The sequence below is a fragment of the Euphorbia lathyris genome, chromosome 2 (genome assembly GCF_963576675.1).
Source record: "Euphorbia lathyris chromosome 2, ddEupLath1.1, whole genome shotgun sequence".
In the NCBI taxonomy this organism is placed as follows: Eukaryota; Viridiplantae; Streptophyta; class Magnoliopsida; order Malpighiales; family Euphorbiaceae; genus Euphorbia; species Euphorbia lathyris.
Genome location: NC_088911.1, coordinates 136602021 through 136629896, shown reverse-complemented (window position 1 = coordinate 136629896; position 27876 = coordinate 136602021). Strand labels below are relative to the sequence as shown.

Sequence of the window (27876 nt, the reverse complement as noted above, 5' to 3'; positions counted from 1 at the left end):
TGCCTTCGCAGCTAGGTTACGTGCAGATTATACCCCGCCCGATCTTGAGGCCGTTGAAGGCCGTACGTCCTTGGTCCAGCTTGAAGTATCGGGTAGAAGTGCCCGCCGATATGGCAGAGGATCTTTGGACCTCGTTTCCCGAGGCTTGTATGCCGATATTGTCTCGGTTCACTCTTGCACGGACTCCTTCGGACTGTGAGGAGCAGTACATATCGTGGTACTGCATGCATTCACACCCTCAGCTACTACCGGATATGCCTGCACCCGGACCGGTTATTCATACTCGCTCGAACAGCGAAGTGGTACGTAATTTAATTAATCAATTTATTTACAATTATCAGAATGAAATTAAATGACGTGATATTTATTAATTTTGGGTTATTTCTTTTGCTAGTGGGTTAGCCGTTGGGTTAACTGGGGAGAAGGTGCATTGGACGCGATGAACCTTCTTGATGAGGATGTTGCGGCTGAGTGGAGACATTCGTACGACCAGATTTTGGATGCTTGGAATTCGGCCAAGTGATTTGTGGTTGTGTTTTTAGTACTTTTTATTATAAGTATATGGATGTTGGCATTTTAGTACTTTTTGGCAGTCAGATAATATCTTTTATTATGTACTTGATATTTTAGTACTTTAATTTTATAATTACGCTGTTAATTACTGTTTGTTATCCAGAATCTATCAGAATCAACCTGTAAATCATATAAAGATATCCAGATCAATACAGAATCATTACAGACACAATACAGACACAACATGTAACTCGAATGGACAAAACTAGATCGAAACATCAACTATTTGTTATCCAGAATCTATCAGAATCAACCTGTAAATCATATAAAGCTATCCAGATCTAAGTTGAACCAATCTTGTCCATTGTGCTGTCCTAGCTGCATAAATGCGATCCCACCCTTCAACACTACGTTCATGGTGCCCCTTCCACCAGTCTATTACATTAGGGACTGGAAAATTAGGAGATAAATTTAAACGAATACAGTGGCGACAGTGCGTACCCAAATGAACTATGCAGATCTCTCGTTCTGGTCTTGTAGCAGTGGAAGGGGCATACACTGGTAAAATAGTACCACAAAAAGTAGAGTTATTTCCATCCTGGTATCCGAAAAACATTACAGCAGCATTGTACAATGTAGCAATCACAAACATGTCATCATAAGCGAGCATCCAATGCTCCTGCGAACATGCTCCACCGTCCCAAGTGATTCTATTAATTGTTGCATCAACACCGTCAATTAACACAGATTCATACCGAGAACGGTTAGCAATTACTTCATTCCTCATGTGATGCCTGACTGATTGCCACTTCTCTTCGGTGCCAAAAATGTAGGAAGAAACAACACGGAAGCCACAATTTCCATCACCGACTACGTCGCAATATGTTTCAACATACGTCTTAATGATCCCAATTACTTTGTCAGAATGCACGAAATCATTAACTTCATACGTATTTCCATCTGCATTGAATCAAAATAAGATATTGTAAACCGTACATAACTTATGTTAAGTGTAAATGAATTAGATATTGCAAAATTGTATAACCCGAGGATGCAAAATTATGAACAGATGATGAAGAGCTTTTCCTACCACTTCTACCACGGCTCCTAGATGAACTACTAGAACGAGCACGTCCACGCCGAGGTTCGTTGTACTCCCAGGCACTAGGCATACGTTTTGTAGATTTACCCGACTTCGGTCGTCCTCAAACGTTAATTTTTACACCAGGTTCGGTGTAATGTGCTTGATCAGGGTGTAGTTGATCATGTATAAGTATTGAAATGTTTCGCAGCAAGGCTGGGTCACCTTTAGATACATGGTCGACTAAGGATTTAAAATATCTCTGATCCTCTGTCTGATCATGACACCCTTCAGTTTCATGAGTCTGGCCATAATTAATCAAAAGTGTTCTCCAGAACACATGAACCCTCTCAACACTTATAATATCGCCGGACTCATAAGCTTGTTTGATCTCGCATGCACATGGTATCTGATGAGAGGTTCTCAATACACATCCACAACACGCATTCACTTCATGGCTCAAACTTCTCATGCGAGCTAACTCAACATTGATCAGTTGCATGCAGTAGTGTGAGACTTTGCATACCAGGTGGTTAAAGGGGAATCCGGAGTAAGAGACTCCTTTACGAAGCCTGGACTGCTCAAGCATGTACCTAATAAGAACATAAACATACTATCAGTTGACTGAGATTTACAAATACATGATAAAAATACAAACATCTTCCAATAGAACTTATTGAAAATACCTGATATGAGATGCCTGGGCTTCTATCTGCTTATGAACCTTTTGCCATACCGTGTCCAGCGATCCTGTGGATGTATTGAGCCATTGCTTTAGACTCGCATGTTCGCTCTCCACACGACAAGTGGTTGTGTTGCCAAAATGTAAGAAATTTTTCGTCCATGCAACAACAAACTTCTCCTTATGCACCAACCACGTCTCCTCAACGTACGAGATAAGAGTTTTGTACCTGCTCATCGAATCCTGCATCTTGCCCAGATTTTCCTCGTACTCCGCAATGGATAAAGATTCAATTAATGTTCTCCATTTTCCATTCTTGAATTTACCGGCAATTGATTTGTCTCCCATGATTCTGTACGCCCGATCTTCTACATCCTTGTTTATATGCCAGGTGCATAGCAAATGTGCTGTATGTGGGAATACATCCAGAATCGGTTTCAACAACCCCAACTCCCTATCACTGATGATAACAGTCGGGTTGAGATCAAACCCAATCAAAACCCTCAGCCGCTGCAGGACCCAACGGTAACTTCCTTCAGTCTCATCTTTAATGATGGCATATGCGATCTTGAAATTGTTATTGCAAGGCGTCATCCCAACAATTTCAACAAATGGCATTTTGTACTTGTTGGTTTTGTACGTGGAATCAATGCCGATGTACCAGTGATAAGTCCTGAATAAATCTACTGATTCTGGATGTGCCATAAACACATGTGTAATGACGCTGGAATCACCCTCAGTTTGCGTATAAAGAGCATACTTGTTCTCGAGAGCGATATGATAGAACTGACTAGCCAAGTCTCTACCTTCAAACCCATCATTCCTCATCTTATCTCTATAGTTGTAGACGTGTTTAATTGTTGGGTGGTCTTCAGGATGCTTTTCTTTAACGGCTGCTAAAATAGCACAAGGCTTCGCTTGAGCCGAACTCATATCACGAACGATTAATTTAGATGCGATACTGAGTCCGCTCATCTGCCGACTTCCCTCTGGATACACACGTAACGAATGATTGTGCTGACCAGTTAATCCAGCCTTAGCCTTTATACTCCAACCAGTAAGGTCTGACCGTTGATAGGCTTTGATCTCAAATTTATACCTGCACGCTTTAGTTTTCGTTTTTCGTATTAACCCTGCGTCATCTTGTTTCCCTCTGTAGCGTTCACCCCGTGAACATCTCAATTGCTTTTGCTTTCCACCATTTTTATGCGAAGATATTGTAATCTCAAACCCAATTCGAATAGCTACCTGTTTTGCCCAAGTAACAGCATCTTCACACGAAGCGAAAACAGTGTCCGTTATAAAACGAGAACTGTAATCAATGTCATCCGGTTGCCAATCTTCTAACGGTTCCTGAATATATAAAAAATGCATAATATGTATTAACAATTTGCAAAAAAATGTTGAAAAATGACATTCGGTTGCATAATAGGTATTAACAATACATGTAAAAATATAAAAATATAAATTTAGGACTTAGTCGGGTTAAAAATTACAATTCCGAGCTTGTTCGGGCCTCGTATAGGCTAAACGGACAGGCTGCCCGGTTAAAATGCCAAAAATTGGTATAATTATGCCTAAATGGGCAGCCTGTCCGTTCCACCGTACGTGGGAACGGGCAGGTCACACCGCTCGCGCCGACGGCGGAACGATCGGCATGCGCTGCTTGTTCCGCATGCCGAACGGGCAGCGCGCTCTGCTCGTTCGGCTGGTGGAACGAACGGCGCATGCCGCTCGCTCCGTAGGCCGAACGAGCGGCATCGGACGCCCGTTTAGGCCAAAACAATAAAAAAAAATTCAAAAATCCAAAAACAAAATTTTAATTTAAATTTATATCGTAGGATTACCTCGTGTACGAAATCATGGTCTTCGGGAATGCTCGGGTCCATTTTCGTCCAATTAGAGTTTTTAGGCTTGGGAGAGAAAGAGAGGAATTTTTTTTTTGGGTTTTTGAGTTTAAATTATAAGGAGGGCATAATTGTCAAAATATGGCGGTGGTTGTAAAAAATATTGCGGTATATAGCAATACCCTTTTATTTTGGTAATGACCATTAATTAAGCAATTTAAACCTTTTATGCTAGGAACCTAAAAGGGATTTTTCAATCATTGAATACTTTTTAGTAGTCAAGTTTAAAGCGTATAACCACAACCAAAAACATCAAAATTAATTGAAAATTAATTCCCCTAGCGCGCCCACACAAAATTCACATGCGTTAAGGTTAAAATTACCACATTCCAAAAATATCGCTAACAGAAACCATGGTAGGTTGAACGTATTAGAAAAAAAGAACCAACTCTATATAGAAAGAGGAAAATAAGAAACCCATAAGAACTCAAATCTCCATGAGATGTTGTAAAGAAAAAATTGTAGAAAATTGAATACACATATGCAAATATATACCTTTCAAACCATGATAGATCGAACCTATAGCTGAAGAGATAGAGCAAACCCATCTAATCTATAAAATTGAACATGCATATTCAAATGAAGATCGAATCCAAAAGAAAGTGTATAGAGGAAACCATATGAATACTGCAATTTTGGAGTGCAGGCAAGCGAAATACAAGTTGAGGAAGAAGAGCAGGTGATTGAGAGAGATTGTTACAGTGAGTAAATAAGAGAACTGATGAAGTAAATGAAACTATAAAAAAGGAGTTATGAAAGATCGATTTATATTAGTAGCTTTACGTACCAAAACTATCCTTATCTATTATTTAGTCAAATTTACATCGTAATCTAAGAGTGAACAAAACTAACCAATAACCGATAACCAAAACCAAAACTGTAATTTGGTTCAATTATTTATTTCGTTTGGTTTGGTTGGATTTTAAAAATAACATATCTTGATAATCGGTTATCGATTCAATTATTCAAAAAAATATTAAGTGTAACCGAAAACTGAACCGAATTATATATAATAAAAAAATATTTTTGATACGTATATATAATTTTTATTTTTACATTTTTATAATTTTATATGGTTATTTAATATATTTACTACTAAAATTATACTAATATTCTTTTGTTTCATATTTATTAGAGATTTTTTTAAATTTTTTTTAACATATTATAAGAATTTTGGTCGGTTGTTGGTTAGTAACCAAACCGATAAAATTCGATTAAGTTATATTCAATTATTGAGGTTATTCAGTTCAGTTCACTTTTTATTTTGAAAAATTCGCTTCGATTAATCAACAGTTCCATTTAATTAATAACCAAATCGATGCTCACTCACTCTATCGTAGTTTATATGTTTATGATTTGTTAATATTTATTTACTTTATATCCTATTAAAATTGAAATTTCTACTAGGAAATTAACTTCCACACTCAGTTAATACTGATTTAAAAAAAAAAAACTACCTTCCAACAATTAAAATATTAATATTAATTTAAATTTAGTCGCACGGTTCTCTTTTTGAACTTTATTTATCACAAAAGGCATTGAGGAAGACAAGCAGGAAAGCTATAAAACGCTGCGTTTCAGTCTTCGTTCTCTCTCGGTCGCTTCTCCTTTCTCTCCACACTCTCTCCAATCCTTTCCTCTCTACAGATAAACCAAAGGAAGAACAATTTCAAACATAATACTGAACTGAGCTCCCTTTCACAATCTAAACCCCCTTTTCTCGCGCGCGCTCCACACTTTCTTATCCTCATCGATTCTTTTCTTCTTCAATCCGTCTCTCCCTGTCGATCCCCATCTTCAACGGCTTTCCAATTCAAGCACTCAGTTGCCAAAACAGGCCGTTTTGCCTCTGAATTCAACCCCATTGGAGGTATTCATCTTATTCGCGCTGTCATTTTGTCTTGCCTATTCGTTCTTTGTGGATTTTGTTATTGATATGGAAGATAGGGCTCATGTGTAGTTTGAATTAGATTGCAAACTGGGATTGTTTTGTTATATTTTTAGTGCCAAGTGGATCTTTCCTTAGTGCCATTTTGTTTTGAGATATTGAATTTAGGGTTTGTTGGTTTTATGCAGAATAATGCATTTGGTTTTTTGCTGGTCAAGAGGTGAGTTAGATGGTTCTCTGGATTATCCGTCTGGCTAATTTCCATTAGGAAAAAGAAGGTTGCACTTCATCTTCAACTTTTTAATTTTTTTTAGATTGCTTCTTGGTTATGAGTTTATTTACCACTCTAGTTGATCTCAATTGGAAATTTGCATATCTCGAATTGTGATTTTGGTGGTATAGTTTGTTATATTACTCTATTAATGTTACATTTTATGTGAATGATCGTGGACCTGGTTGATTGAAAATGGAAATCTGTTTGCTTAGGAATTTTGAGATGATACTTTCAGTGGGTTAGTAGGATCTGTGCTCTAGTTTAATTTACAAAGAACTTCTGGGGTGGTTGGCTGCCATTGAACTTTTAGGAACTACTTGCCTGTTCCGCAAGGCTTACAATTTTGGCCTGTGAGAGAGACTTATGACTTCTAGTTGCATTGTCTGTTAGATGTTACATTAGTCCCCCATGAGTTCCAAAATAGCTTGGTTTGAATGGAAATAGGTATGGGTATTTTGTCATTGTGATTTTAAATTCAAGTTCAACTATTCAAGATTGCTCTAAAATTTATTTGAAACTGAAATTTAAGCAGCAAATATGCAAATCATTTGAGAGGTTTTTCCCTGCAACTTATAAAAGGCTTGAGCCTTGAGGATAGGACCTATTCAAAAGGAAGAAAGAAACAATGGAGCATGGTTCTTTCTTACAATGTGGCTCAACTTCCCCATTCTTCTTTCCCTCTCTCAAACAATGGCATATGGTTGTTAGATAGCAGTTTGATGAAGCAGAAGTGGGTGAATGATGATCTGATGACAATCTATGGTTTAACTTATCAATTGGGTTTGGCAAATACTTACTTTGGAAGTTCCGTCTCATGCCCCAATTGGCAGTCTAATTACCATGAATTCCAGATTGGAATATCTAGCCACCTTTTAAATTGGTCTACTGTTTTGACTTTTAAGATGGCGCTGTAGCATTATCATGCTTTGATTGTTTTATTATTTTGACAATGTTTAATCATGGACATTATGCAAACTCTTCTTCTATTTTTCTAGTATATGTACATCTTCCATCATTCATGCTTTTGTATTTGTATTTGTATTTGTATTTGCGTATTTGAGCTCTTTCAATCATCTACAATACAACACAACAACGATCTAACCTTGTTCCCAACCAGTTGGGTCGGCTATATGGATTCATCTTTTCCTTTTGTTCCTATTCATTTTAAAATCCTCTGAAAAATCTAAATCGGCAGTCCTTTTTAATAATCTTCATTCAAGTTACTGTTTGTCTTTTATCCCTTTTTAACGATATGTAAATCGGTTCTCACATCTAAGCTAGGGATATCCATAGGCTCTCATTGAACATGTTCAAACCACTTCAACTTCGTTCGCTTTTTTTTTTTATATATATATATTTTCAATTCGTACACCACCTTAATTTTCATCCAATAGACCCATTCAACATCTTATTCGTCGGCTTCTTAGCTATTTCAACATTCTCATCTTTGCTGGAATTTTGTAATTTTGTTTTCTTACCGCTTAACACTCTTTTCTATAATGCATTGCCTGTCGAATAACTCTTCTATAAAATTTCCCTGTCTTTAACCATCTGATTTACAAAAATATAAAAGCTTGAGAGACATACCTTTCAGGGGATGTGAGGAAGGGAAACAAATAAATAAAATAGGAAAGCATGAGAGAGGGGGAGGGGGAGGCAGTCATGCTAAAATATTTAATTAATCATCTGTGGTGCCTAAGCACTTGAGTTCTCCAAAAATCAAACTAGATGATTCATGGCTTGTTAGTAAACAATTAAACATGACTTGTGTACCTGCATCGACCAATATCAACATTCATGGACCTTTCTTTTACAATCTTATCTCTCTGCATTTATAAGTTCTTTTCTATCTGATTTCAAAATAAAATTTTCTTCTTGAGGAAGACCTGGATGATCCCTTAATTGAAGGGCTGAATGACGGCTTGATGCAAACATTTTTGTTTGTTTGCAATTTTATTTTTCTTTCAGAAAGCAACGTGCTTAATGATTCATTTTACTTAATCTTATGTTTTAATTTTAATTTGAAATGAATCTGTATATTAGGTTGGTGTACTTCATTGCATGAATATGGCACTCCGCAAGTATGCCCCTCCAGGCAATGTACCATTGGTTGGTATAAAGCCCTTGAATTTTTCTAGGAAGGTGCATGGGAATGCTCAACATGCAGATGCAGAGACAAGGGTCGAGCCTGATGTGGATATTGATATTAGAGAAGTTTACTTCTTGATTATGCATTTTCTTTCAGCTGGCCCTTGTCATAGAACATATGGACAATTTTGGAATGAACTTCTTGAAAATCAGCTTTTACCTAGGAGATATCATGCTTGGTATTCACGGGGAGGGGCAATTACTGGGGATGAAAATGATGATGGCCTATCATACCCATTAAGCTACAATAAGTTGGTGGACAGGTATGGAATATATTGATTTCACTTATTCTGCTTCTTTAAAAATATATATGCATTTGTTTGTTTATAATATGGTTAAAGAACACCTTGAGGTGCATTATTTCAATTGACGTGAACTCCTACAGATGACTTTTTAATGCTTGTGGCGGACTGTACATCTGCAGTCTGTGTTAATTAATTGGAGTGTAGAACTTCTGTCAAATATCTAGAATTCCAGAATGTCTTTTTCTCTAGAGAAGCAGATGACAATTTGGATCAATTATGTGATTTTTTTTCTTCCTATCACTGTATTTCTTATGTACACCATTCACCGACTTTATTTTTCTAGGTATCCTCACGTTGAGAAGGACCACTTGGTAAAACTTTTGAAGCAGTTATTACTGAATACAGCCTCTCCTTCACAAAGCTTAGTGGGTGGAAATGCTCTAAATGCTGCTGATGTTCCTACACTTTTAGGAACAGGCTCATTTTCACTTTTGAGCCGTAGGTGACATTTATTTAAGTCTTTGGCTTGAACTATTTATATGAGGCATTTTGTTCTTTCTTTTATATGATACAGTCTATCATTACTTCATTAGATAATAGAGTTGCATTGTCTTTCCATTTTTTCTTTATAGCATTTGCTAGAGGAAAACTTTTCCCCTTTATGTCTAATTTTGGCATTGTTGTCTTCTTCAGAGGAGAGAGACAAGGGCAAAGCTCTAGTCAAGCATCCGCCTAGGCATATGCGATGGCCTCACTTACATGCAGATCAGGTTCGTGGGCTTAGTTTGAGAGAAATTGGGGGTGGGTTTTCAAGGCATCACCGTGCACCATCTATTCGTGCAGCATGTTATACTATTGCAAAACCATCAACTATGGTACAAAAAATGCAAAACTTGAAGAGGCTCCGAGGACACAGAAATGCTGTCTATTGTGGTATTAATTTTGGGACTTAAGATTATACAGCTCAGTATCTCATTTTCATGGAAGTTTAATGTCAGCTATGAGTTTGAAACTGAAATATAGTGCCTATCAAGTTGCATCTTAGATGTTATAATTGTCATTTTTTATTGAAATTCATTGACAAATATTGACTTATTAGCTGACTTTTGCCTTGATCTTTTATAGCAATATTCGATCGCTCAGGGAGATATGTCATTACTGGTTCAGATGACCGGCTTGTAAAAATCTGGTCCATGGAAACTGCATTTTGCCTTGCCAGCTGTCGTGGACATGAAGTAAGTTTGGGTGGCAAAGCATACATGTATCCAATATGGGTCTTTTATTTTTAGTTAGTTATGTTTTGATTTTCTTTTTTCTATCATGAAAAGGGTGACATCACTGACTTGGCTGTAAGCTCTAACAACGCTTTGGTGGCTTCGGCTTCAAATGATTGTATAATTCGAGTGGTAAGCTTCATTTTCCGCCTTATATCTTAGGTTACACAACCCTAATTTTTATTTTCTTTAACATGATCTGTGATTAATGCTTCTGGATATTTATAGTGGCGTTTGCCAGATGGGCTTCCAATATCTGTTTTGCGCGGACACAGTGGAGCAGTTACTGCCATAGCATTTAGTCCTAGGCCTGGATCTGTTTACCAGCTTCTTTCGTAAGGCTGATTCTTATTATACTTCTTTTGCTGCTGTCTTGAGTTACTTGATTATTGCAAATCATACAATGTTCTAGTTGACCTTATTAAGATATGTTGTATATGTTACAGTTAAGGCTCTCTTTTCATTTGGTTTTAGAAATCTGCTTTTGTTGGATGTTTTGTTAGTAAATCACTTGTTAAGGTTTGAACCTGGGCCGATCCCATTCCCACTTCTCCATAAGCCTAGGGAGCTTTGGTATAGAAAAGAGAGATAATTCCTTAGGCCTTTGAGTAATGAGTATTGAGGACATTTATATCTTTATCTCTCATATAGTCTCTCGATAATTGTAATTCTCTTTATTTTGCCCCTTCTGAGTTCAGAGTTAGATAGGATTGATCTTCTAATGCATATAACTTTCAATTAAGAAATCATTCTGATATTACTTCCTCCATTGAAACACAAAATCCTAATCTCAGCTGAAGAAGCCATATTCGAGCAGTTACAATATGTTGACCAAAAGCCAACTTCTGTGTTTCAGCTGATGTGAAATCTGAATGCATGTAATGCAAGTTTATACCTGGTTTCCTCTATTTTCTGTAATTATCTGGTGTTCAGTTCACTTACGAATTGATTATATGATCACAGATTCTTAAATTCCACTCTAGAAACATAAATCATATGAGTCAACTTTCATTTTTATGATAATTTATAATATGTACACGTAAGATTTGTTTTTCTTCTCTAATTTTATCTACTGTCTGGACTCTGCAGGTCATCTGATGATGGAACGTGTAGGATCTGGGATGCCAGAAATTCCAGTTTCACTCCACGATTATACATTTCCAGGCCTTCTGACTTAGTTGGTTGGTTATGTTTTCGTTATTTAATGCAAAATCTGATTGATGCACTGATTTATTTGACTGAAAAACTCACAAGAACAGTGGACTGGCTGCAGGAAAGAACAGTAATCCATCTTCAAGTACTGTTACACAGAGCCGACAAATATTTTGTTGTGCATTTAATGCTAATGGAACTGTATTCGTCACTGGAAGCTCTGACAATCTTGCCAGGGTAAATTTAATTGCAGCTGATTATACTTTATCATTTATCATGCATAGTTCTCATGTTTTTAATTCAACAATAGCTTACATTGATCCTTCTTTCTCTTTCATACTGGTGCTACGTGAAATATCTTGTTAGTATTAACTAGATGCTTGCAGGTGTGGAATGCTTGTAAACCCAGCACAGATGATTCAGATCAACCAAATCATGAAATAGATGTCTTATCTGGTCATGAGAATGATGTCAATTATGTTCAGTTTAGGTTCGTGCGCCCTGCCCTGTTCAAAATTACACTACTAAAAGTTTGAATGCTGAAATATATTTCTCCCAAATCTCTCAGTGGTTGCACTGTGGCATCGAGATTCTCTCTCTCTGACAGCTTGAAGGAAGAGAATGTTCCGAAGTTTAGAAATTCATGGTGTGTGCTTTTAATGATGATTCCTTAGTTGCTTCTGTTGTATTTGTACATTGCATGAGGGCTTATCACCGCATTCATTGTACAGTTTATTAGACTTATTACATGTTTTTGGGTAATTTTATGACAGGCTTTCTCATGACAATATAGTGACCTGCTCTCGAGATGGCAGTGCTATTATTTGGATTCCAAGATCACGCAGATCACATGTAAGCTAACAGTCTCTCATTTCTTTTTCTTTTTCGCTCTCCTTTCTTGTTAATTTGTGCAAAACTCACCCTCAGGAATATCAGGGATGTGAACAAAGTTGTATTTTCTTTCTTAGGGGAAAGTTGGCCGTTGGATTCGATCATATCATTTGAAAGTTCCTCCTCCACCAATGCCTTCTCAACCTCCAAGAGGCGGTCCACGTCAGAGAATTCTACCAACTCCTCGTGGTGTGAATATGATTGTTTGGAGCCTAGATAATCGTTTTGTCCTTGCAGCTATCATGGGTAATGATGGTGGTGTATCTAAATGTGTGTTTTCCGTTGTCCATTTGCTCTTTTTCTCCTGTATGTATTAGTTAAGCCTGTTTTTTAGCGTTTATATAAGCATTGATGTGTTGGTTGGTACATCTCTTCGTGGATCCTTTGGGAGCTGCATTTTCTTTTCCTTCTTCAGAAGAATTTTGACCGGACTAATGATAATTCCCTCTTCATCTTATGCCTAAAGAAGTTCCCTTTTATCAATTCTTATGTTTTATTATATAAAGGAACAGCATTTGTGAATCACCAGAGTACATTTTTCTTTGTACTGTATTGCTGTAATCTAAGAGATCTCCAAGTTCTTGAGCAGCATTATGATTAGTTATTTTCTGTCTGATTCTCCTTACTTAAACTAGCCATTTAGACGCATCATTAATCCTGAACATCTGTAACTTGTTTTTTTTCTTCTGAAGTTGATATTGAAGAACTTGACCTGGGCTGCATGAAATGATTCTTGAAAAACAAGACTGCATGGCTGTAATTTTGTTGGGTATTATATTACAATTTACACACGTGCCTAACAATTTTATTTGTGACACAGATTGCAGAATTTGTGTTTGGAATGCTTCTGATGGTAGCTTAGTACATTCTTTGACTGGTCATACTGATTCTGTGAGTAGTTCTTACTTTATATCTACCCTTCTTTCTGCATATATGCTAGTTCGGGATACATGACTTGAATCCCTTTAATTCGTGAAATCTCCTTCTCTGCATGTGATCAGAGAATGCAGAGTAAATGATGTATGCTTGTCACGTCTAATATGTTTTAGTCTTTACGCAACTAGTACTAAATGATGCATTCATTGACTTTCATCCTTTTCTTAGCTGACGAGCCATATACTCCTGGTCATTTTTGCTTTGGGCAGACATATGTTCTGGATGTTCATCCTTTCAACCCACGAATTGCTATGAGCGCTGGTTATGATGGAAAAACTATAGTGTGGGATGTGAGTTTGAGATTGTTCAGTCACATTTTACTTCTTTTTAAAGTTTCTGGTTTATTTATTTACTCAAATATTACAATATTGTCTTCTCTCAGATATGGGAGGGCACACCCATCCAGATCTATGAGATTTCGCGTTTCAAGTTAGTTGATGGAAAGTTTTCATCGTAAGTGCAACAAAAATGGATGACCATTAAATTTCTGTTATTGAATTTTTGTTTTATACTTTCCATCAAATAAATGTTGGATCTCCTATCTTGAAAGAAATCAGTAAAATTCACGCTCTTTAGCATTATCAATAGTACTACTGACGCCATTATTCTGGTTTGAATTAGGGATGGCACGTCCATTATACTATCTGATGATGTTGGTCAATTATACATATTAAACACAGGCCAAGGTGAATCCCAACAGGATGCTAAGTACGATCAGGTAACATAATTTTATAATTTAGCTGATTATACTTTTTTTTAGAATTCACTCTTAATATGATACTATCACCTCACTTCACAGTTCTTCCTCGGTGATTATCGGCCTGTAGTGCAAGACACCTACGGAAATGTACTTGACCAGGTAAGTTCAATATATTAACTTGCTGACTGAAGTAAGCTTCTGCATTACTTGATCTCATTCATATTCGCATTACATTGAATATAAGCATGCAAAAGCTTTCGAGTTTTCAAGTTGAGCTTCTCAGTGAATGAGTTGTCATTGTTATTGAACATCATAAGATGGCAGTTGGTGGATTATAAAAGCTTCTCTGTATTGTTAACACAAGTATTTTTTAATATTAACTTGATATCATTTTTTAAAATTAATTTATCTGTCTCAAAGATAATAATAAAAGTTATTCTTGGGCTTTACCTATGAGCTTAAGCTTTTGGATCAAATGGTTCCTTTACATGGTATTAGAGTCTCTTAGACCAAGTGGTCAAGGGTTTAATCCTGACAACTCTATTTATTAATGGAATCTAAACACATGATAGGATGGGCATGTGTTGTACACTCTTTAAGCCCAGGGGCATTCACGTGGGGGTGTGTGTGTCAAAGATAATAACAAAAACTATTCTTGGGCCTTACTTATCAGGTCAAGCTTTTGGGTCAAATTGACAGTATCAATATGTTATATAAACTTAAAAGAAAACAATATACTAGTAAAATAAAAATCGACACTTGCTTTCATGTATAAAATCAGTCAATGTTTCAGTATAAGGCTAACTAGTCATTCTGTATATCAGAATGCAAGCAATTGAATGGCTTAATTTTCCTTCAAGGTCATTAATTTCAATTGTTGGATTAGTGTTTATTGAATTTCAGATTATGATCTCCCCCGTATATTTCTTTTAAGGGTAACCTAGAATAGATTGACCTATGGAATTTTATGTGACAGTCAGCTTTGTTAATTTTTCTGTGATATGTACTTACTGAAGCATACTTCTTTGAACATTTATTTGAATTCTGTACCTGGCATCTTGATTGTGAAAAATCTGATTCAGGAGACTCAACTTGTACCATACAGAAGAAATATGCAGGATCTCCTTTGTGACTCGGGTTTGTTATCGGATCAATTCAACTTTAATATCTATGGTGTCTTTTGGCATGCCCTTTTGTGATTATTTTATTTTCTCAGTCCTTGTTTTCTGGGGATGCCAGGAATGAATCCCTATCCAGAACCTTATCAGAGTATGTACCAGAAGAGACGGTTGGGAGCTCTGAACATAGAGTGGAAACCACCTTCTATAAAGTTTTCTGTCGGGCCTGACTTCAGTTTAGACCCAGAGTACCAAATGCTGCCCCTGGCAGACTTGGATGTATTGGTTGAACCACTGCCTGAATTTGTAGATGCCATGGATTGGGAGCCAGAAAATGAAGTGCAAAGTGATGACAATGATTCAGAATATAATGTCCCTGAAGAGTACTCTACCGGGGGTGAGCAAGGAAGTTTAAATTCTGGTTCATCTGTTGATCCAGAGTGTAGTGCTGAAGACAGTGAGGCTGAGGGCAAGGATGGCTTTCATAGATCTAGAAGAAAGAAACAGAAGGATGAAGTAAATGTTTTTTGAGCAACTTTGTTTCATGATTCTGCAGACTTAGTTTTCATATTTTCTCACAGTTATTTTTATCTGTTCCTTTTTTTTCCAGATTGAGATAATGACTTCTTCTGGGAGGCGTGTCAAAAGGAGGAACTTGGATGAGTGTGATAGCAATTCCTTCAGAAGTAACCGATCTAGGAAATCTAGGATTGGCCAGAAAGCTTCAAAAAGGAAGTCCTCCACGTTGAAAGCTTTGAGACCTCAAAGAGCTGCTGCTCGAAATGCTCTTACTTTGTTTTCAAAAATTACTGGAACAACTACAGATGGTGAAGATGAAGATAGCTTCAATGGTGATTCATCAGAAAGTGAGTCAACTTTACAACACTCAAGCATTCAAAGTGATGAATCAGAAATATCTTTGCAAAATGGAGGGAACAGGAATTGGAAAGGGAAGGAGGTTCAATTAGAATCTGAAGATTTTGTTAAATCTCATAAATTTTCTGAATCTCCTGGAAATACTGGAAATAGAAGAAGATTGGTCCTTAAACTGCCAGTTCGAGATTCAACTAAAGTTTTTATGTCAGAGAATAGAGCAACTAACAACCACGAGGTTGATTTAGTTGGCTCATCGTCATCAATGGATCCTCGGGATGCCACAGGTGTAAATGCAGTTCATACAAGATCCACAGATCAGGGACACTCTTCTAGCTATATGGGAAGAAGAGGGCAGATAGACAACAATAATTCAGATCTCTTAGAAGGATACAAAAATGGGGATATAAAGTGGGGAGGTGTCAAGACCCGTACATCTAAGCGTCCGAGGTTCGGAGATACTGTGTCATTAGCTGCATGTGTCAGATCTAGCGGTCTTAACCATCAAGAAGGAAAAGAGAATAACATGGATGGATACTTAATATCTCATAATACTAATGGTACAGCTTCTTCTTTAGGAGATAAAGATTACGGACCTAATATAGATGGAGGCACAACTAGCACAGTAGTTATGGGGGTCGATATACCCGCTGTTATGAATAATGAGGCTAATAATGGTAAGCAATTCAACTTTGATGGATGCATGGAATCCAATGAATTACCTGAGTTTGCTCACATCAGTATCGGGAATGATAACCTTCACGAATTCGAAGAGAGCAATAAAAACGTCTCAACAAAGTTACGGATAAAGTCAAGGAAGATCCCAGGAGATTCTTCAGAAAATCAAGAAAGTGAGGAGTGTGGTTTTGTACGTGATAGCGACGTAAAACAGAAGCCAGACTCTGAAGTACCTGAATATGACAAAACTAATAGAGCTTCTCCACTTGATCAATGTGATGAGCGTCAAGAATCAAATGCTCAGATTGATGAACATACAATGGCCTCATTGGATGACTCCATAGGTTCCGATTCGCGTCAAAAAAAGATGTATAATGTTGTCTATAGAAGGTCGAAGTTAAGTAGAGATAGAGCTAACTCGGAAGGTGATAGTGCCATTAGAGAAAGCATCTCACGTGTTAGCACTGATGAACACAACACCATAGGTGACTTGCATAAAGAAAGTACAAATGGAGTTCATAAGGTGACGGCAGTTGCAGATGCTCCATCGAGTAGTAATACCAATTTGGGACCGGAACAAGAATCAAATGATAAATACAGAAATTCTCGTAATGGTTCCACTAGCAGATGTCAATTTCCTAGTGAGGAATGGGGATCAGGCTCAAAGATGACAGTAGGATTAAGATCTACCAGAAATAGGAGAACCAGTTATTATTTTCAAGATACGAGTCCAGTAGATAGAAGGAAGTCTCACCAATCATCTAAAAAAGGGTCCTGGTTAATGCTGTCAATGCATGAAGAGGGTTCTCGTTACATCCCTCAACTAGGGGATGAAGTAGTATATCTAAGACAGGTTAGTTGTAATTTGCTGTTCAATTGGAATTTAAGTTTACTTTTTTAGTTTTTCATATTTCTGTAACACCTAATATATTTCTAGCTCCTCCATGTTGGCCATAAAAAGCATATTAGCCTCTCACACTTTGAAAATGGCCGATTAGCTTCTTGAAGTTGCTTAAAGTGACTCCTACGTGGCAGAGCCAAGTAGAGATTTGGACAAGTTGAAGCGCGTTCAATTTAAGAAAGTTTAGTCACTTTAAGCAAGTTGGGGGTTCAATAGGTCACATGTTCAAAGGGTCAATAGGTCACTTTACGCAAGTTCAGGGGTGAATGAGACATTTCCAAAGTTTAGGGTGCCTAGTCTACCTTTCTCTAATCTTAATGTTTCTGGAATTTCTGTTTTGCAGGGTCATCAGGAATACAAAGAGAAAGACTACATAAACTTAAGAGAACCGGGTCCATGGAAGACATTGAAGGGACATATAAAGGCAGTAGAATTTTGTAAAGTTGAAGGACTCGAGTATTCTACAGTACCATCTGGAGATAGTTGCTGTAAAATGACACTCAAATTTGTAGATCCTGCTTCTAATGTGTACCAAAAATCATTCAAATTAACTCTGCCTGAATTGACCGGTTTCCCAGATTTCCTTGTTGAAAGAACTCGGTTTGATGCTAGCATGCAGAGAAATTGGACTTGTAGGGATAAATGTAAAGTATGGTGGAAAAATGATGGTGAGGAAGATGGAAGCTGGTGGGCTGGTAGGATTTTGTCTGTAAAACCCAAATCTTCTGAATTTCCTGAGAGTCCATGGGAGAGGTATACTGTTCAATACAGAAGTGATCCCACTGAAACACAAGAACACAGTCCTTGGGAGCTTTTTGATGATGAAACTCAATGGGAGCAGCCACATATTGATGATCAGATTAGAAACAAGTTGGTTTCTGCCTTGGCCAAATTAGAGCAACCAGTCAGAAAAGTACAGGTAGACTCGGATAAAAGGATAAACTTAGGCTTAATATATAATTACACATTTAAATTTGTAACTTTTTGCGGTTTGACATCCTATATTTATACTTGGACCTATCACATATCTAAACTTGTAATATTTCGCTGTTTGGCACCCTATCACATATCTAAACTTGTAACAGGCGCATTTTGGCACCCTGAACTTGTCAATTTTGGGCATCTACTTCAAATAAATTCCACATTGTATGTTATCAAATTTGAAGTGTACCAAATGAGCAAATAAGAGTGCCATAGATCCATGATTAACAAGTTCAAGATGTAAACGGTAAAATATTACAAGTTCAAGTGTGATAGGACCAAGTATAAGTATGAAGTGTCCAACGGAAAAAAAAAAAAAAAAGGTTACAAGTTTAAGTGTGTAATTATATATTAAGCCGTAAAAGTAAGGGAAACTTTCATTTTTTTGAGGATGCTGATCTTTTCTATATTATGGATTAATCTCTTAATCTTCAAAATATATTGAGCCTTTGATCAATTATAATTGTACACATAAGTTCCAGATGGTGAGAAAGTCAGTTTTAAATATAAAACTCGATTAATTGAGCATTATTCATTTAATCTAAATTTAAAATTTGTATTTTTTAAGTGTTCGAAGCTAGTTTTTTTTTTCCTTTTATTTTCATTATTATTATTATATTTTATTTCTGATGTATTTTGTAGAGAAAATGTGAAAATCGTATTTTAAATAGTAAAAATACAATTTTAAATGTAGATGAAATGATTAATGCTCTTTTAAATGAATTAGATGTTCAGTGTTAAGAGGGCGAGCCTTGGTGCAACGGTAAACGTTGTTGTCGTGTGACCGAGAGGTCAAAGGTTCGAGTCTTAGGAGCGGTCTCTTGCCAAACAAAATTGGCAGGGGAAGGCTTATACACCCTTGTGGTGGGACCCCTCTCCAAACCCTCGTTTAGCGGGGACACGTAGTGCACCGGGCCGCCCTTTTTAGATGTTCATTGTTAACCAATTTGGCAATCAAGAGCTTGATGCGTGCGACTATAATTGATCGAGGATTGAATGTGTCGAATTGAAAGGTTAGAGGTTCAATCTATAAAAATCGAAAAGATGAGTGACTTAAAAATGTTTTTCTTCCTAAAATTAAACTGAATGATGGATTATCTAGTTGTTGATTTCATTTAAAGATATTTATAAAATGTGTTAACATTTTCAGGATTATTATGGGGTTCAGAAATTGAGACAAGTATCACAAAAGACGCATTTTACCAACAGGTACGCCATTTATCTTTTCCATTGGTTTAGACATCCAACTTAAGGATAAATTACATTCATGGTGGTTCTATTAATATTATAATTCTGAACTTTATTTCTTGACATTGTCCAAATCAATAGAAATCCATTAAAATAATCATGAAATGATGAGGGTAGAGTAGGTATGTAACTATGAAGCATGGATACGGGTACAGAAACGGCATTTTTAAAAAAATATGAGATAACGTTTACAATTATAAAACCACAAATAACATTAATAATAACTAATAAGTCATTAATTAAAAAAAAAATTTAATACTTCAGTGTCCCCGAAGTATCCCGCGTAATCCCCATAATTAAAAAAGAAAAAGGGGATACTTATTTTTCCGTACCCCGTGTGTATCCACGCGTATTCCCGGCGTATCTGTATCTCCAGAGTATTCGATATTCGTACTTATCCTAACTTTTTCCTGTTGACCTAGATATCTAATCCATCATGTTTCAGATATTTTGTTGTTGATACTAGTGGAAAAACATTTTGGAAAATAGTATTCTGATCTTTTCAATTTTTTAGATTGAATCTCTAATATTTCATTTTAACATATTGAAGTCTCGAATCAGTTATAATTACATAACCAATTATTAATTAGAACTGTCGATTTCTGATGCGATAGCACGATTTGAAGAGATAATCTATTTGATACCATTATCATTTGTATTGCATTTATATTATACATAATTATAACACGACAACCCACTTTGACACCCGTAACTTAATCTTTATTATCTCGTTATCAGGTTTCCCGTTCCTTTATCTGTTGATGTGATCGAAACAAGGTTGAAGAACAACTATTATAGAACAATTGAGGCACTGAAGCATGATGTTCAAGTTATGTTATCAAATGCTGAATCATACTTTGGAAAGAGTGCAGAGCTCTCCGCTAAAATTGCGCGTTTGTCTGAATGGTTTGATTCCGCCATTTCATCTTTGTAACCCGTAGTTGTTTTTTTTTTTTTTTGTAGAGATCACAGCAGATAGGCCATTTCAGAATTTTTTTTTTATGTAGATAAAATTTATTTTATATTTTCTCAATTTTCTAAGTTATTTTTAGGAATTGTTTTATATTTAGTCCTGAGAGATTTCATTCGGGAAATTAGATGATTCCAGTGGAAGAATTTCTGCTGCAATGTTCATTTTTCTTATGTATAGATAGATAGACATGCTCAACTCCATTCATAATAGCATAAAAATTACAGATCATTTTATCAGTTCTCGTTAGTAATTTTGTGTACTTCCGAGACACCTGTAAATTCTGGTTTTGGTGTATTATTTTTTGTGTATTGTGTCTGATCTTTGATTAACTTGAGCATTTGATAAAAAGGGCGGTCCGGTGCACTACACGTCCGGGGAGGGATCCCACCACAAGGGTTTACTGGGGGTAAGTCTTTCCCTGCCAATTTTTTTTGACAAGATGCCGCTCCTAAGACTCAAACCCGTGACCTCTCAGTCACACGACAATAACTTGAGCATTTGGTAACTAGAAAAATTAGTTTTGACGATTTATATAATATTGTTCTCTCTTACTTTCTCCTTAGTCCTAAACGCCTTAGTCCTTTTTATTAGCTCTCCATTCGTCTTTTCGTTATGTTAGCCCTTTAGCTTATTGCTTTTTCTTTAAATTCAATGTGGGAGCTTGCCTTATGACTGCAAGACTGGAAATAGATGCCCGTAGCACTGAAACTAATAATCATCCTCAAGGGAACTTTCAAAGTGTTTTCGGGATACGCTCGAATTTCTTTTATTTATGAAATTTGTATTTTTAATAGTTCTAAAACAGTTCTTGTGTGATGTAATAGAAAAACTATAAAAATCTTACCAAATTCAAAATAATCAGAAGCTTCGATATGTTTTTCTTTTGGCTAATTTTTGGATGGCTATTTTTAGATTATGCCCCAGTTGATAGATGAGGGAGATATTCCTGATCTGGTGGTTTTCACCTGGTTAGTGACCGATGAAGTGAATTTGGCCAGTCTATCGTTGGATCTAGGAGGTGTAAATGTAAGCCTTGCGATAAATTTAATTTCCATAATAAGATTTTAATAAGCATAGATCTAATAGTTATTGATCAAATATACTTCTTGTGAACCCAATATATAACAATTTGCCTATGATCCGCCTATAATGTTCATTGTTAGGAATATCAGGACTAGAAGCATTAAAATCTATGCCAATAGGAAAAGGACTAGACACCTCTGTAACATCTTGAAGCCCTGCTATTTGCACCATGTCCATGATATACTTATGCTGTGATAAAATCAATCCACCTTGAGATCTTGTAAGCTCAATACTAAAAAGTATTTAGCTATACCCAGATCCTTGATTGTGAATGCGCTATTGCAAGGCCGACTTTACATTTTGAATCATCTGAATTGATATTTCTGTCAATAAAACATCATCTACATACACTAGTGAAAAGATAGCAATCATAAATTGATCTTTGAAACCCCAAACTAACCAATGTGCTTGTAAATTCCTTGTTCCACTGTCTGACAGTCTGTTTAAGGCCATAGATGGACTCAACTAATCTGCAAACTTGCCCCTTATGTGCATTTGCATACCCTTCGGGTGTTTGTATGTACAGCTCCTCTTCAATGTAACCATGTGTAACCACTTTTGCGACTGGTGATAAACTTTCGTGATAATCAATGCCCCATTGTTGATTATACCCTCTAGCCACAAGTCTTGCTTTGTATTTGTCTATGCTGCCATCATCCTTGTACTTAACATCTTGACAGGTTGTAGATTCTGGAAGTTGAGTAACATTACTCAAAAAAGCAAAGTCATTTGTCCAAATTGGAGGTTTAACAATCCTTGTAGATCTCCTTTGTGATAAATGTTGAGTTTGGGAAGAATCAAATGGAACTGATCAACAAATTGGAATATAGTCACTAGACTGTTCTGAAATAGAACCAGCAGAGTGTAAGTTTGGTTGAATAGAGGGCCGAAATGTAACACCTTGGTCCAATACCATGTAGATATTGTCCGCTCTGGCCCAAATCCAACACCTTGGACCTCACGGCTTTAAAACGCGTCTGCATGTATTGGATTCACATCTTATTAATAAGCCCCAATCACTCCCTCTCCATTTCCGATGTGGGATTCAGTTCATTCCTGTCCCCATCGCCATCCCTTAGGGCCGCTCCTTGCTCAGGCCTTCTACTCCGGCGCCACCCACTCCAGACCGGGCTTACACAAAATGTCATCAGAAATATCCAAACAATTTGTAAGAGGAACTGATGAGTGAGTATCTGAAGTCATAGTGGGCATAATGGAAAACATATGGTTGCTAGTCATTGGCAAAGGAGATGAATCTCCACACACCATAAAATCATCCTTTAGAAAAAAAAGGAAAGCATACTCTGATATTACCATAATCGGTATGTTGTTGATATAACATTTCATATGGTGTCTTCCAATCAAGTACGGCCGTCTGGACCGTTTAGGTCCCATCTAGGTATTCAAAATCAAGAATCCGTCTCGATTTTCTCCGATTAGTCATTCTAGGTATTTTTTCTGGCCCCAATACGATTTTTAGCCGAATAGGCTCCGCCTCGATACCACCTAGACCGCCTAAGCAACGATAAACAAATGTATTTTTTTATTATGAATTTATTTTTTTCTTTATTATAAATATACATGTTTTTCTATATTAAATAATTTTATATTATTATTTTTAGATAGTATAATGCATATTTTAATTAAATTTATATAACAATTTGTTGATTAAAGAATACAAAAATACAAAAATATAAATCTGATTAATCTCCGACGAATCCCAGACTAATCTCTGATTAATCCTCGAGGATCCTGTCCGTCCGACTAACGCCTAGCATTTTTTACAACTGTACAACTGAGTAGGATGAACATTAATTAAGAAGTATCAAATTGTGTCTAAACCAATTGTAGAAATTTAGCAATCAACTGAGGTACTTGATCCTTAATTTTAAATAAAACTATCCACAATTATCAAAAGGTACTTCATGTGGACCAAATAAAAAATCTTCATTGACGTTGTTGAACTATTACACAACAACACAGAAATTTACGTGGTTTGGCCAATCGTGCGTACTTCCACATGAGAGGGGGAGTATTTATTATCTAAACCTTATCAAATGAAATTATATATTCATAGCCAAAAGAACAATCCTCTTGCGGACACAATTAACATTACAAGTTGTTAATAGTACATATAATTGAGCACATGCATGCCTTGAATTTGATGTCTCTTATTGCCCCATGAACTAATTTGTATGCATACTTTGACCAAATTCATTCATCAACACACGCAACATTGATTCACGCTAATAATAAAAAGGGTAAAGAATTATAAATTCCTTATTTATGAAATATATATACACCGAAATTTATATAATTGTATATACTAATTTTTTTTTTTTTTTTATAAAGAAGGCACTAGGCCCAGAGACCAGGGGGAAGAGGAAGAAGGCATAAAAATAAAAAAATTAGCTACAAACAATTCTACTGATAGCCAAGCCTTGGCAGTCTGCAAAGAGAGTTTACTGGAAGCCTGCTGTGGGTATATCAAACTCTTGAAATCCCATGTCACAAGAACCTGCGAAGTTCGCCAACTAGTCTGCCGCACAATTACCATCCCTGAAAATGTGATTAAGCTTTAAGTTCCAATTTCTTTCCCTTAGGACTCGAACTTTCTCAATTATCCAAGAATAAAGGTGATGCCGATCTACCACATCACTCACCAAATTCAGAACCACTTTTGAATCTACTTCTGCAATGACATTCTGAAACCCTTTTTTCCAAGCTAAACTCAAACCGTAAAGCAAACCCCATAATTCAGAGTGACAGTGCACTTAGGGATGGCAACGGGTACCCTACCCGCGGGTACCCGACACTACCCGATCCTAAAGGGACAACCCGTACCCTGTGTAAAAGGGTATGTGATCAAAATCATTACCCGTTAGTGTAATGAGATGGGTATGGGAAGACCCCCTAGGGTACCCGTTACCCGTCATAATTTTTTATATATTAAAAAATATTATTGTGTTTTAGATATAAGATGTGAGATTTGAACACCAACCTTTTGTTCTTCGACCATTAAGTGATAACACTAAGCTATTTTATTTTTATTGATTAAGGTTCAATTTGTTCAATTTTTAAATGAATGATTTATTAAATTTATACTTTGTTAAATTTGTAATATTTTTTATTTTATTTAGTGATTCTTAACGGGTAAGGGTACCCGTGAATTAAATGAGACGGGTATGGGATGCAAAACATATACCCGTTAGGGTAATGGGAAGGGTACGGGTAATTAAAAAATAAACGGGTAAGGGTTTGGGATTGGCATTACCCGCGGGTACCCTACCCATTGCCATCCCTAAGTGCACCATCCAATTTTAATCCTAAATCCCCCGAACCAGTCGCCATTCGACCCGCGAATCAGGCCCCAGTAGAAGTCTACCCCGGGTTTCCTTTGGATGCACCGTCCGTATTTATCTTGACCCAACCTTCCTCTGGCCGCTGCCATCGCACCCAAATGCGTTGAACGCTACTCATGCTGGAGTTCGCCAGCAGTTTCTGCACACTACAGAATTCATTGCACAGCCCAAGGATAATCGTGATATCTACTTCATTCTCCCTTTGCCTGCCAACAATGGCGAATCCAGGATTTGAGGGAGCGGGGGGCAAAATTCTACGTAAAAAAAATTTAGACAAAAATGTAAAATTGTTCAGAAAAAGCTTTATTCCAATTCACAGGATGGAGTCGTATTCTTACTAACTATAGTTAGATAGTACTAAACCAAATACAAAGCATGCAATAGTGAAAAAAAAGTCTTTAAGACAAGAACCCAGGAATTGATTGATTCGTGATCCCTGTTCCAAAGAAAAAGTGCTACCTATAGTTCATTATAAGTAGACAGTTACTTACTGACTTAGAGTGAGAATACTCTTTATATGGCACTTATCCCAGAATACCCAACCTGATTCGGAAACCCCAACTGATTGAGCTAACTTCCTTTCAACTACAACTGATTCTGAGACTAAACCAGAGAATAGAATGAAGAAAGCTGTTAATTCCCTTAAGCTTCGCATAAGCGAAGTCGTTCAATTGTCATGCATTATTTTCATGATTTTTTTTGATAAAAAACGTAAATTATAATATTTCCGACTCGTAATCATCCATTTCCGGGATTCTCGGGTTGTTACGCATCAAATATCCCTAACGTTTTGGGTCAGGTGCAATTTTAACCCTAACATCTAAAATTGTGCAATTTTACCCCTAATATTTGTAGCCAAGAGCAACTTGATCCCTAACGTTGATAAATTGGATCAATTTCAGATACTATTATAAAAATACAGTCATTTTTTTTCTTTATTTTGCACCAATTGCATATCAATTTTGTAATTTTGCACCAATTTTACCTCTAATATTGATAAATTGGATCAATTTCAGACACTATTATTCATGAACGAGAAGACAGTTTGATCCAATACATTAGAGGTATTTTTGCACTTTAACCCTTATTTTTTTACTTAATTTTTTTTTTAATGGGACGGAGGGGGGGGGGGGGGGGGCAAATGCCCCCTTTGACCCCCCTACATCCGCCCCTGCCTGCCAAACACCCAAGCATTTCTGTGCTTCCACATTAACCAAATCATTAAAAATGTAGATATAAAAATTACTTTTTATATAGTTTTCCCTTATTTTTTTTTTAGTCAATAAAATTTAGGCTACTAAATTAAAGCTCTATTATTATATTAAATTTAATAAATAAATTGCTCAATATTATGTAGGAAAAAAGGAGAAAAAACATCAAAAAAAAAAAATAGCTGTTTTATTATTAAAACATAGAGTAAATGGTAATTTTGGTATAGTTTGATCATTGACTCAAACATAAAGATTAAGGAGTTGAGTAGTTAAACGGAGTAATTTAGGTATTATTTGGGTGGTTACTTATCTTGTTATTTAGTGTTTGATTGTTTAAATAGTCTACGCATCAAAAAATTATTATTAATAAAGTTTTACCTTCTTCCTTCCCTTTTCCTCTCTTCTTCCCTAATTCTTTGTTTCTCTCTTCTATCTTATTCTTCCCTTCCCCTTACTCCATTAAACATTGTTTGTCTATCTCTGCTATATGCTTCATTCTTGTACTAGATAAATGTCCTAAACGTTGATGCCAAATAGAGACATATGGTACACCATTACTAGTACAGAAAAAACAAGTGGGCTGCTATATACCGCAATATTTTTTCCACCTACCGCAATTTTTTTGACAATTTTGCCCTCATAATTTAAACTCAAAAATTCAAAAATCTCAAATCCTCTCAAATCCTCTCTAGCTTTTTTGGTTTTTCAAAAAACCCGACCTAAAACAACATGCCGCCAAATCCAGGAGCGGGTAAAGGCTTCATGAAATCTCCGGTAAGTTTTTTTTTTTAAATTACTCAAATCCTCTCTAGCTTTTTGGTAAACGGAATCGCCGTGCCGTTTCCACCACGGGTGGAATGGACGAACTTCCCCTTCCACCCGTGGTGGAAACGGCACGGCCGTTCGTTCCACCGTACGGTGGAACGAACGGCGCAATCGTTCCACCGTACGGTGGAACGAGAGCCATGCTCGTTCCGCCTTACGACGGAACGAGCGGCGCATCCGTTCCACCGTACGGTGGAACGGTGCGCGCTGCCCGTTTAGGCCAAAAAAAAACGAAATTTTAATTTAAATTTATATCGTAGGATTACCTCGTGTTCGAAATCATGGTCTTCGGAAATGCTCGGGTCCATTTTCGTCCAATTCGTGTTTTTAGGCTTGGGAGAGAAAGAGAGGAAAAAAAAGTTTTGGTTTTTGATAAAAAATTATGATAAAGGCATAAATGTTAAAAGAATGCGGTGGGTGGAAAAAATATTGCGGTATATAGCAATACCCAAAAACAACATACCCAACAAATTGTTTGTTCCTTTGTTGAGCAATTTCTGTGTTGTCCCTGTAGGTAAATAAACCTTTCTAGGCACATTCAAAGCTGCTACGTTCTTCATTTTAGCCGTATTATATGTCAAGTACATGTGAACCTCTTTCTGCACCAGAACTTGCATATAATCCTATTGATTATCTTCACCTTCTGAACCAGAATCATCTAATGGTGTATTATCTTTGGTAAAATTGGCCTTATTCTCATATCCACTCTTTTTGTTTACAAAATTTGCTCCACCACTGCTATTGCCTTTATAATTGCTTGAACCAGTATTGCTGTAGTTGCTTGAATATTTATGTCATTACCAGAACCAAAACACTTGTTGCTAGTCTGTGAATAACTATGAAACACCAACTCGGGTGCGGACACAAGTTAACACTCATTTCCTTCCACTGCCTCTAGTTTATTATAAGAGATAGGTAGAGGAAACACTAAT

The 27876-nt window shown here is 36.6% G+C and overlaps 1 protein-coding gene across 5 annotated transcripts; it reads left to right on the top strand.

Annotated features, from left to right (window-relative positions):
• The first annotated feature begins 5737 nt into the window (after positions 1 to 5737).
• LOC136220049 (uncharacterized) lies at positions 5738 to 20699 on the top strand. Of its 5 annotated transcripts, none has more exons than XM_066007717.1 (25): positions 5738 to 6053; positions 6260 to 6291; positions 8389 to 8756; positions 9082 to 9236; positions 9432 to 9671; positions 9864 to 9973; positions 10067 to 10144; positions 10241 to 10347; positions 11102 to 11193; positions 11286 to 11401; positions 11551 to 11654; positions 11733 to 11810; positions 11938 to 12016; positions 12133 to 12325; positions 12876 to 12946; positions 13201 to 13281; positions 13374 to 13444; positions 13613 to 13709; positions 13791 to 13850; positions 14774 to 14828; positions 14931 to 15325; positions 15420 to 17213; positions 17605 to 18180; positions 19393 to 19451; positions 20229 to 20699. In XM_066007717.1, the coding sequence occupies exons 3-25, from the start codon at positions 8407 to 8409 to the stop codon at positions 20422 to 20424; spliced, it is 5157 nt and encodes a 1718-aa protein (XP_065863789.1). In that variant the 5' UTR covers positions 5738 to 6053; positions 6260 to 6291; positions 8389 to 8406; the 3' UTR covers positions 20425 to 20699. The 5 variants fall into 5 exon arrangements, with proteins under 5 accessions (XP_065863789.1, XP_065863791.1, XP_065863788.1 ...); XM_066007719.1 differs by having other exon boundaries at positions 6260 to 6349; positions 12133 to 12301; XM_066007716.1 differs by having other exon boundaries at positions 6260 to 6349.
• Positions 20700 to 27876: the final 7177 nt, after the last annotated feature.

What these genes read in the sequence shown, in the direction of transcription:
- LOC136220049 (XM_066007718.1), top strand. Translation starts at nt 8,407, where the DNA reads ATGAATATGGCACTCCGCAAGTATGCCCCTCCAGGCAATGTACCATTG. An exon ending in GCTCTGACAATCTTGCCAGG is followed by an intron (nt 11,402 to 11,550) that starts GTAAATTTAATT and finishes AGATGCTTGCAG; the next exon opens with GTGTGGAATGCTTGTAAACC. An exon ending in CAAGATCACGCAGATCACAT is followed by an intron (nt 12,017 to 12,132) that starts GTAAGCTAACAG and finishes TTTCTTTCTTAG; the next exon opens with GGGAAAGTTGGCCGTTGGAT.